The 12,180-nt window shown below is 46.4% G+C and overlaps 1 protein-coding gene across 1 annotated transcript in view; it reads left to right on the forward strand.

The window, feature by feature from the left end:
* wwc1 (WW and C2 domain containing 1) overlaps positions 1 to 12,180 on the forward strand; it is a 38,501-nt gene that overhangs the window by 23,918 nt on the left and 2,403 nt on the right. Inside the window, exons 16-23 of the mRNA XM_083772538.1 lie at positions 455 to 560; positions 1,547 to 1,705; positions 3,667 to 3,856; positions 4,855 to 4,983; positions 5,546 to 5,610; positions 7,962 to 8,136; positions 9,926 to 10,102; positions 11,134 to 11,226. Of these exons, the coding sequence (XP_083628664.1) occupies positions 455 to 560; positions 1,547 to 1,705; positions 3,667 to 3,856; positions 4,855 to 4,983; positions 5,546 to 5,610; positions 7,962 to 8,136; positions 9,926 to 10,102; positions 11,134 to 11,226 (1,094 nt within the window). The remainder of the gene's footprint in view (positions 1 to 454; positions 561 to 1,546; positions 1,706 to 3,666; positions 3,857 to 4,854; positions 4,984 to 5,545; positions 5,611 to 7,961; positions 8,137 to 9,925; positions 10,103 to 11,133; positions 11,227 to 12,180) is intronic.

Consider the following 12,180-nt stretch of genomic DNA (forward strand, 5'->3'; position numbering starts at 1 on the left):
AGCTTATCGATACCGGGTACTGGATAAGCCCAAAGCTTATCGATACCGGGTACTGGATAAGCCCAAAGCTTATCGATACCGGGTACTGGATAAGCCCAAAGCTTATCGATACCGGGTACTGGATAAGCCCAAAGCTTATCGATACCGGGTACTGGATAAGCCCAAAGCTTATCGATACCGGGTACTGGATAAGCCCAAAGCTTATTGATACCGGGTACTGGATAAGCCCAAAGCTTATCGATACCGGGTACTGGATGAGCCCAAAGCTTATTGATTCCGGGTCCTCGATAAGCCCAAAGCTTATTGATACCGGGTACTGGATAAGCCCAAAGCTTATTGATACCGGGTCCTCGATAAGCCCAAAGCTTATTGATTCCGGGTCCTCGATAAGCCCAAGACAAATTTCCCTTGTGGATGATAAAGTTGACCTTGACCTTGCTCCTCCTCTTTCCAGACTCCTCCCCCCAGGGGGCGGAGCCTAAGAAGACGGGCGTGTCTTCGGCCGTGTCTGACGAATCGGTGGCCGGCGACAGCGGTGTGTACGAGCCAATGGAACGCAGGTGGGTGGGGCTTTTCTTATTTTTAATTAATTTAATAATCAAGAAGCATTAATCCAATTAAAGAGATATATAATTGACAATGAAAGGAGAAATTAGGTCCGCCAAATATGACCTAAATTTGTCCACAACACAAACATTAAATGACAATGACAATGAAGGGAACATTCACGTCATCTTGAGGGAGGGACTGGGCCCTGGTAGGGGGAGGGACTGGGCCCTGGTAGGGGGAGGGACTGGGCCCTGGTAGGGGGAGGGACTGGGCCCTGGTAGAGGGAGGGGCTGGGCCCTGGTAGGGGGAGGGACTGGGCCCTGGTAGGGGGAGGGACTGGGCCCTGGTAGGGGGGGGACTGGGCCCTGGTAGGGGGGGGGACTGGGCCCTGTTAGAGGGCTGGTAGGGGGAGGGACTGGGCCCTGGTAGGGGGGGGACTGGGCCCTGGTAGGGGGAGGGACTGGGGCCTGGTAGGGGGAGGGACTGGGCCCTGGTAGGGGGGGGACTGGGCCCTGGTAGGGGGAGGGACTGGGCCCTGGTAGGGGGGGGACTGGGCCCTGGTAGGGGGAGGGACTGGGCCCTGGTAGGGGGGGGACTGGGCCCTGGTAGGGGGGGGGACTGGGCCCTGTTAGAGGGCTGGTAGGGGGAGGGACTGGGCCCTGGTAGGGGGGGGACTGGGCCCTGGTAGGGGGAGGGACTGGGGCCTGGTAGGGGGAGGGACTGGGCCCTGGTAGGGGGGGGACTGGGCCCTGGTAGGGGGAGGGACTGGGCCCTGGTAGGGGGGGGACTGGGCCCTGGTAGGGGGAGGGACTGGGCCCTGGTAGGGGGAGGGACTGGGCCCTGGTAGGGGGAGGGACTGGGTCCTGGTAGGGGGAGGGACTGCGACACTAGCAATGTGTCAAATGTCCACTAACAAATTGATCTGTGTGTGTGTGTACTCATGTGCGTGCGCACGCGCGTGTACTCATGTGCGTGCGTGTATGCGTGCACGGTGCAGGCCGGGCCTCGTTGCAGATGCGTTGCAGGGTTGCTATGACGACAGTTCTCCCAGAATGCACCTGGGTCTGCGCTACCAGAGCAAGGAGCAGCGATTCAGCGTCCACATCACACAACTACAGCACTGTAGCGCCCTCTGGCTGGCGGAGGACCACACACTGTAAGGATGTGTGTGTGTGTGTGTGTGTGTGTGTGTGTGTGTGTGTGTGTGTGTGTGTGTGTGTGTGTGTGTGTGTGTGTGTTCCAAAAGAATGTGTCACTCTCTCGGTTCTGCACTGCTGTACTGGAGAAGTATAGCACTTTCGGTTCTGTCGAGGGCAGCGCAACACAGCGCAGAGAGAGAGAGAGAGAGAGAGAGAACTAACCTTTTTCTCAAATTGTGCGATCGTGCTTGTGTGTGTGTGTGTGTGTGTGTGTGCGTGTGCGTGTGCGTGTGCGTGTGTGTGTGTGTTGCGTGTTGATGATTGGCTGATTGGCTGATTGGCTGCAGGCCCATCACCAAATGAATGTGCACAAGGGATTTTGGAGAGGGACAGCACAACAAGGAGCACCATTTACCATAAATTAACCATCATGATTCTGAACAACACCTAGAATCCATCGCACACATAACAAATGGATGTAGTTCATACAAACATGTGTATATTGTAGTTCATACAAACATGTGTATGTTGTAGTTCATACAAACAGGTGTATATTGTAGTTCATACAAACATGTGTATATTGTAGTTCATACAAACAGGTGTATATTGTAGTTCATACAAACATGTGTATATTGTAGTTCATACAAACAGGTGTATATTGTAGTTCATACAAACAGGTGTATATTGTAGTTCATACAAACAGGTGTATATTGTAGTTCATACAAACATGTGTATATTGTAGTTCATACAAACATGTGTATATTGTAGTTCATACAAACATGTGTATATTGTAGTTCATACAAACATGTGTATATTGTTCGCCACGACCGGATTGTTGACCTAGTGTCTGATGCAGTTCTAAAGTATGTGCCATCTAGTGCAGCAATGTATAAACATTCAAGAGTGTTACCAGATTGGTTTAGCTGTGCATGCGATGTCTTTGCTAACAACATATATGTTATATAAATAACATGTACCGTATCTTATATTATCTTAGGTACGTTATAAATAAGTAATAACATGTATCTTATCTTATCTTAGGTACGTTATAAATAATCTTATCTTATCTTAGGTACGTTATAAATAAGTAATAACCTGTACCTTATCTTATCTTAGGTACGTTATAAATAACATGTACCTTATCTTATCTTATCTTAGGTACGTTATAAATAACATGTACCTTATCTTATATTATCTTAGGTACGTTATAAATAATCTTATCTTATCTTCTTCACCATCCGGTCAGCCTACTTTCACCTCCGCAACATCAACTGCCTCCGCCCTTCACTCACCCCCAACAACACTGCCATCCGAGTCCTTTCTCTGGTTATCTCCCGCCTCGATTACTGTAACTCCCTTCTCTTCGGTCTCCCCCACAAACTCCTCCATAAAATCCAACTGGTCCAGAACGCTGCAGCCCGCATCATCACCAAAACCCCTGCCATCTCCCACATCACCCCCATTCTTCACCAACTCCACTGGCTACCCATCAAATACCGCATAGATTACAAGATCCTCCTCAACACATTCAATGCCATCCATAACCTCTCCCCCCCATACCTGTCTGATCTCATCCATATCAACACTCCCACCCGGTCACTCAGGTCTGCCTCCTCCACCAACCTCACTGTTCCCCCAGCTCGTCTGTCCACCATGGGGGGTAGAGCTTTCAGCCGCTCTGCCCCTCGCCTCTGGAACAGCCTTCCCCCCGACATCCGAAACATGGACTCACTCCCCACCTTCAAATCCCACCTCAAAACTCACCTATTCAGACAAGCCTACTCCCACCTTGAGTAGAAGTCTGCTGCAGGCCTTTGTGTGTATTTTAAACTTGCCTTATTGTATTGTATTTCTTTTCTGTTTTGTTAGGCGACCTTGAGTGACCTGAAAGGCGCCATATAAATAAAATGTATTGTTATTGTTATTGTTATCTTATCTTAGGTACGTTATAAATAACATGTATCTTATCTTATCTTAGGTACGTGCGCATGGCGGTGCTGCCTTGCTCAACAGAACGCTGTCTGTTCAGAAGCCGCGGCTCGCTCGCCCGAGGCACCGCCCTGGAGGTGAACGAGGTGTTCGCCGTGCAGATATCCCACAATGCACTGCGGCAGAAAACCCTGAGGGTGGACGTGTGTCGACACACTGGCCAATCAGAAGATTGCCTGGTAAACCCCTCCCCTTTCATAACCCTTCCTTTGGCACAGAATTCATTTAAGGTGGAGTTTGAGTCTATGGACTTTACGATTACATCACTGTAATAGACCCCCAGGTGCTGTGTATGAGTCTATGGAGTTAACATTAGTTAATAGACTACTAGTAAGTAATAGAATCACCTCCTCTCCTCTCCTCTCCTCTCCTCTCCTCTCCTCTCCTCTCCTCTCCTCTCCTCTCCTCTCCTCTCCTCTCCTCTCCTCTCCTCTCCTCTCCTCTCTCTAACTCCATTAAACCCTATGTAACCTCTCCTCTCCTCTCTCTAACTCCATTAAACCCTATGTAACCTCTCCTCCCTCCTCCCCACTCTCTAACTCCATTAAACCCTATGTAACCTCTCCTCTCCTCTCCTCTCTCCTCCCCTCTCTCTAACTCCATTAAACCCTATGTAACCTCTCCTCTCCTCTCCTCTCTCCTCCCCTCTCTCTAACTCCATTAAACCCTATGTAACCTCTCCTCTCTCCTCCCCTCTCTCTAACTCCATTAAACCCTATGTAACCTATCCTCCCTCCTCCCCTCTCTCTAACTCCATTAAACCCTATGTAACCTCTCCTCTCCTCTCTCTAACTCCATTAAACCCTATGTAACCTCTCCTCTCTCCTCTCCTCTCTCTAACTCCATTAAACCCTATGTAACCTCTCCTCTCTCCTCTCTCTAACTCCATTAAACCCTATGTAACCTCTCCTCTCCTCTCCTCTCCTCTCCTCTCCTCTCCTCTCCTCTCCTCTCCTCTCCTCTCCTCTCCTCTCCTCTCCTCTCCTCTCCTCTCCTCTCTCTAACTCCATTAAACCCTATGTAACCTCTCCTCTCTCCTCTCTCTAACTCCATTAAACCCTATGTAACCTCTCCTCTCTCCTCTCTCTAACTCCATTAAACCCTATGTAACCTCTCCTCTCTCCTCCCCTCTCTCTAACTCCATTAAACCATATGTAACCTCTCCTCTCCTCTCCAGGCAGGAGCCCAGATCAGCCTATCAGATGTCTCCAGCTCAGAAGAGGGATGTTCTAAGTGGTACAACCTGCTAAGCCACGCCCCCCTGCTAAGCCCCGCCCCCCTGCCAGTCAGCAGACAGACGGACGAGGTAAGTCACATGACGCAGGCAGCTCGCCTCCCATTGGCCGGAGGTGGAACATAGGGTGATTGTGACAGCCAATCGTCACCGGGTCTCTACACCCTGGTGATAATAGTCTGACATGCCAGACTAGATCATTACTGGTGATAATAGTCTGACACCAGACTAGATCATTACTGGTGATAATAGTCTGACACCAGACTAGATCATTACTGGTGATAATAGTCTGACATCTAGATCATTACTGGTGATAATAGTCTGACATCTAGATCATTACTGGTGATAATAGTCTGACACCAGACTAGATCATTACTGGTGATAATAGTCTGACATCTAGATCATTACTGGTGATAATAGTCTGACACGCCAGGCTAGATCATTACTGGTGATAATAGTCTGACATGCCAGACTAGATCATTACTGGTGATAATAGTCTGACAGGCCAGACTAGATCATTACTCCATAACCCCAGGGTTGTTAAGAAAATAAAAAATGATGTAGATAAATGTTTTTTAAGACGACGTGTGTGTGTGTGTGTGTGTGTGTGTGTGTGTGTGTGTTTTCATTCCAGACTTGTGTTTCCACCAATGAGAGACAAGCAGGAAGTCTCGAGCGAGCGAATAAGGAAGATGAATGGTGAGGTTTTTTTTCTTTTGGGGGGCGGGGGCGGAGCGGGATCCTATGACACACACACACACACACGCACACACACACACACACACACACACACACACACACACAGACACACACAGACACACACAGGAATCCCACCTGACAGGTTCAGTCAAACAATGACGGTGCTTACATTTCGGATACCCCCCCCCCCTCTCTCTCTCTCTCTCTCTCTCTCTCTCTCTCTCTCTCTCTCTCTCTCTCTCTCTCTCTCTCTCTCTCTCTCTCTCTAAATGAATGAATGAATAGATAAATAAATAAATAAAATGGCAAATCTAGAAGCTTTGTGAAGAATAACTGCTCTGAATGGTTTTGAACATGCCTGAACATCTCTAACACTATAGCCCATAGCACCCCGCTTTGTCTCAATGGGATAGTTCCAATGTGTGGAACTATAGCCCATAGCACCCCGCTTTGTCTCAATGGGATAGTTCCAATGTGTGGAACTATAGCCCATAGCACCCCGCTTTGTCTCAATGGGATAGTTCCAATGTATGGAACTATAGCCCATAGCACCCCGCTTTGTCTCAATGGGATAGTTCCAATGTGTGGAACTATAGCCCATAGCACCCCGCTTTGTCTCAATGGGATAGTTCCAATGTATGGAACTATAGCCCATAGCACCCCGCTTTGTCTCAATGGGATAGTTCCAATGTGTGGAACTATAGCCCATAGCACCCCGCTTTGTCTCAATGGGATAGTTCCAATGTGTGGAACTATAGCCCATAGCACCCCGCTTTGTCTCAATGGGATAGTTCCAATGTGTGGAACTATAGCCCATAGCACCCCGCTTTGTCTCAATGGGATAGTTCCAATGTGTGGAACTATAGCCCATAGCACCCCGCTTTGTCTCAATGGGATAGTTCCAATGTTTGGAACTATAGCCCATAGGCTACCGCTTTGTCTCAATGGGATAGTTCCAATGTGTGGAACTATAGCCCATAGCACCCCGCTTTGTCTCAATGGGATAGTTCCAATGTGTGGAACTATAGCCCATAGCACCCCGCTTTGTCAATGGGATAGTTCCAATGTGTGGAACTATAGCCCATAGCACCCCGCTTTGTCTCAATGGGATAGTTCCAATGTGTGGAACTATAGCCCATAGCACCCCGCTTTGTCTCAATGGGATAGTTCCAATCTGTGGAACTATAGCCCATAGCACCCCGCTTTGTCTCAATGGGATAGTTCCAATGTGTGGAACTATAGCCCATAGCACCCCGCTTTGTCTCAATGGGATAGTTCCAATGTGTGAAACTATAGCCCATAGCACCCCGCTTTGTCTCAATGGGATAGTTCCAATGTGTGGAACTATAGCCCATAGGTAACCCGCTTTGTGGCGAGATCAAAGCATGTCGCCACTCTTTACTATTCCACTCAGGGTAACCCTAGCCTCGGAAACCCAGACGCTTTTATTTCCAGGGAGAAAAAAAAGTCTGATTGGATTGAGTCCACTTCAGTTCGACATAGAGCAGCATAGAGCAGCATAGAGCAGCATAGAGCAGCATAGAGCAGCATAGAGCAGCATAGAGCAGCATAGAGCAGCATAGAGCAGCGCAAACGTTGATCACTCTCTGCTGATTTCTGATCGTCTGCACCTTTTGTTAACTTGACACGTGCGCACACACACACACACACACACACACACACACACACACACACACACACACACACACACACACACACATACACTCCTCTCTCTCTGTCGCTCTAATTAATCAGTCTCATGTCGCGCAGCTGCGTCTAGATATATATAACCTTATCACATAGATGCTTTGACCTCTGACCCCATAGGACCCCTACCAGGACAATCTATGTGTGATAAGGTAACATTTGACCCCATAGGGTTAGGGTTAACCCTAACCCTTAACCCTTAACCCCAACCCTGTGTGATACCAATCTATGTGATAAGGTAACCCTAGCCTGGGGTGGTTGCTCATGTCTCTATGTATGTAAATTGTCTTGTTATTTGTGTTTTGTATGTGTTTCTGCATACTTGGCTGCTGTGTCGCAAGACAAATTTCAGTGTGAACTGACAATAAAGTACTATATCATATCATATCATATCATATAATATCATATGTCCACCGCTTCTACTCTACCCTAACCCACCCTAAGCCTTTATTTTTATTTAACTGGTGTAAAATCACATAGATTGGTTTAAGTATGAATATTAACTAAATGTATTGCTATTTTCTACCTTCATTGTATTCAAATAAACTTTAATCAATTCATATGTAATAATTAAGCACGAAATCACGTTAAAATATATATTTTAATGAAGTCTGTCTGTCTGTCTGTCTGTCTGTCTCTCTCAGGCATGGGGAACCACTGGAGGCGGACATGTTTGAGGAGGAAGGAGGGGCGTGTCTTGTACAGGAAGGGGAGGAGCCTCTGGATGAAGAGGAGGAGTTCTTCCCCGATGGCAGCCAATGGGAGGCAGAGGAGGGGCTTAAAGCCACACCTCCTATGGTAGCCTTGATGACAGAGAGGGTCAGTGTCATAAAAGTATTATTATTATTATTACCAGTGGTTCTCAAAGTGGGGTCCGGGGACCCCCAGGGGTCCCTGAGGGGGTTCCAGGGCGTCAATATCAGATATATACAAACAAGATAATTGCAGATCTGCTATGTTTAAAACATCCTGTAGATCTGTGCTAATCTTTGAGCGAACATTTTAAACTAAAATATTTGCTTCTGGAGGTCCCAAAATAAATGCATAACAGATGGGGGGGGGGGTCCCTGGTTAATGACTACATAACAGATGGGGGGGGGGGTCCCTGTGTGTGTGTATCATAGACTGTAAAAAATATGGACAAAGTGTTCCCCGGGTCTAACATGAACGTAAAATGAAGCCTGTCAGTCCTTGAATTGTAAATCGCCATCTTTTTAGATCCGTTTGGGCCCAGCTGGCCATTGGCTGGCCCAGACAACGAGGCGGGACTTCCCCCCTTCTTCTCCGTTGGTTTTTATTTTGACTCGAGTGGGTGGGGAATCCCGATCATAGACTGTAACGGTAGCCACGCCCCTCAGAACATACGCAACTTTATGGTCATTTTTTTAATAAATGGGACCATAATTTTCCAAAAAGAATATTATGACATTAGAAATGAGACTTTAAACTAGTGACTGGAAGCAGAAAGTATTCATGACCATGTTTATTAAGGTAATACAGTCTAGGTGAAGTTGGGCCCAAATACTATGGGGCTATGGGGTTTTTTGGGCCCAATGACAGCACCACAACATAACTTTCAGGAAATCCCGATTTCCTTAGTGGCTTCACAAAATATCTGTCTGACTGCCCCCCCTGGTTAAATATCTGTCTGACTGCCCCCCTGGTTAAATATCTGTCTGACTGCCCCCCTGGTTAAATATCTGTCTGACTGCCCCCCTGGTTAAATATCTGTCTGACTGCCCCCCTGGTTAAATATCTGTCTGACTGCCCCCTGGTTAAATATCTGTCTGACTGCCCCCCTGGTTAAATATCTGTCTGACTGCCCCCCTGGTTAAATATCTGTCTGACTGACCCCCTGGTTAAATATCTGTCTGACTGCCCCCCTGGTTAAATATCTGTCTGACTGCCCCCCTGGTTAAATATCTGTCTGACTGCCCCCCTGGTTAAATATCTGTCTGACTGCCCCCCTGGTTAAATATCTGTCTGACTGCCCCCCTGGTTAAATATCTGTCTGACTGCCCCCCTGGTTAAATATCTGTCTGACTGCCCCCCTGGTTAAATATCTGTCTGACTGCCCCCCTGGTTAAATATCTGTCTGACTGCCCCCCTGGTTAAATATCTGTCTGACTGCCCCCCTGGTGTGTACATACAACAGAAAGTGGGACAACTGTTCCCCCTAGTGGACTCAATGTAAACTTCATCCAGTCTCAAAGGTTTTCTCAAACAAATGAATCACGAACAAAGGATTCAATCTTAACAACATCCTTTACATTTATATATATACCTTTACAATAGATCTCTAGACCCTCATGGTGTAACATCCTATATAAATATACCTTACAATAGATCTCTAGACCCTCATGGTGTAACATCCTATATAAATCTACCTTACAATAGATCTCTAGACCCTCATGGTGTAACATCCTATATAAATCTACCTTACAATAGATCTCTAGACCCTCATGGTGTAACATTCTATGTTGGCTACATGCTGCCGTACGGTGCTGAAAACTTCTGTGAAAAAATGAAGAGGCATTTGAATATTGCGTGTGTGTGTGTGTGTGTGTGTGTGTGTGTGTGTGTGTGTGTGTTCTTGTGTGATTGACAGGTGAACAAGCAGACCAGTATGGGCGGGGCAGGGGGCGTGGTCAGACCTAAAGACAGACCTCTTCAGTTCATCAGAGGTCAAAGGTCAGATGTCAGAGTTCAGAGGTCAACCATCATCCATCGTTCTAAAACCTTCAGTCCTGGACCGTCGGGACCGTCGGGACCCTACGTCTGTACCGTAAGTATTGTACCCTACTGTACTGTACTGTACCCTACTGTACTGTACCCTACTGTACTGTACTGTACCCTACTGTACTGTACACTACTGTACCCTACTGTACTGTACACTATAACACGCCGTCTGGACCCTACGTCTGTACTGTAAGTATTGTACCCTACTGTACTGTACTGTACTGTACCCTACTGTACCCTACTGTACTGTACACTATAACACGCCGTCTAGACCCTACGTCTGTACTGTAAGTACTGTAGCCTACTGTACACACATCCCGTCCTCCACATCCCCGACATAAAGCTATAGTTTCATTCGTGCCATACTCGGTCTATGGGTTAGGGTTAGGGTTAGCCCTAACCCTAACCCTAACCCTAACCCTAACCCATACTCGGTCTATGCACAATGATTGTTTTAATTCAAAGTGTTATATATTCTGTGAAATGTTTGTCATGTTGTTGTGTATCTACAAGCTCCAGTGTTGCGTCCACAGCGTGTTGTGAGCTTGCAGATCTTAAATCTCCGCGCCGTGGTGAGGCCACGGTGAGTGCCGCGCAGAAGATAGGAGGTCTGCAAACTCAAAACGCTGTATATCCCATTCTGACCTGGGATCAGATTCATACGAGGTTTCCGCCGGACACACACTGGTCTGATGAACCCATTCTGACCTGAGATCAGATTCTAAAAATGTCAGTCGCTCTTCAATTTTTCAAAAATAGCAGACCTACAAGCTCGTATCGCGCCACTCGGTGGCGCGATATGAGCTTGTAGATCTGCTATTTTTAAATAGCTAAAGCATAACATGATGCTGACACCAAAATGGGTGCCCGGTCAGAATGGGATATATAATATAATTGAGGCTGACTAAGTTTGCAAATAACGGCCCATGGGCGGTTACGGACAGACCCAACTTTGAGAATAGATTAATGGCGATATTTATCTTTATCGTGAGTCTCGCGTTAACGCAGCACGTTAACGCAGATAACGGCCCAGCAGTAATATATATATTATATGTACTGTTATTAATATTTTAACAGATAAATCGCAGTGACAGTGACAGCTCCACTCTGTCAAAGAAGTCTCCATTCGTCAGGAACGCCTCGGAGAGACGCAGTGTGAGACTGAAGAAGGTACTGTCTGTCTGTCTGTCTGTCTGTCTGTCTGTCTGTCTGTCTGTCTGTCTGTCTGTCTGTCTGTCTGTCTGTCTGTCTGTCAGCCTACACACTAAAAACTAAAATGAGAACATGACATTTGTTGATTAATATATTGTTTTGCGGGGCAGGTTAGTGTTAATATGTTAGTTAATATGCATAGTTTCATTTTCTAGATATTCCACTGTTACGTTCTTAGCCTATGTATGATTCATGATTCATTTTCTTATGTGTGTGTGTGTGTGTGTGTGTGTGTGTGTGTGTGTGTGTGTGTGTGTGTGTGTGTGTGTGTGTGTGTGTGTGTGATGTATCGCCATGTTTTTTGTTCTTGCTTAATGTAAGTCGCTCTGGATTTAGAGCGTCTGATAAATGCCTAAATTGTAAATATATCATTTTATGTAGACTTGTAGACTCATAGTTTCATTATATAGATATGCTACTGTTAGACAGATGTTAGGGTCTTAGCTTATGATCCTAGACTCATAGTTTCATTATATAGATATGCTACTGTTAGACAGATGTTGGGGTCTTAGCTTGCTTATGATCCTAGACTCATAGATGGTGTTGAGTGCAGGCGCCCCACACTTTGTCTTTCTTTTATCTGTTGTACTGTGTTTTGTATGGACGTAGTGTTGGGTGCTTGCACATATGCACACACGGCATCAACGCATGGTGTTGTGTGCAGGCGCCCTACACTCTGTCTTTCTTTTATCATTTACTTTTTAAGAGCCTGCCCAGGGACTACAGATGAAATTTAGCTTTGGCTAACTCTGGCCCATTTACATTGATGTGAAAACTGACATGTTGATTAATGAGCGTTGTCCCTGTCAAAAAATAATAATATATATATATAGTTTCATTATATTTATATAGATATGCTACTGTTAGACAGATGTTAGGGTCTTAGCTTGCTTATGATCCTAGACTCATAGT

Source organism: Protomyctophum parallelum, assembly GCF_964188405.1.
Source record: "Protomyctophum parallelum genome assembly, chromosome: 1".
Lineage (NCBI taxonomy): Eukaryota > Metazoa > Chordata > Actinopteri > Myctophiformes > Myctophidae > Protomyctophum > Protomyctophum parallelum.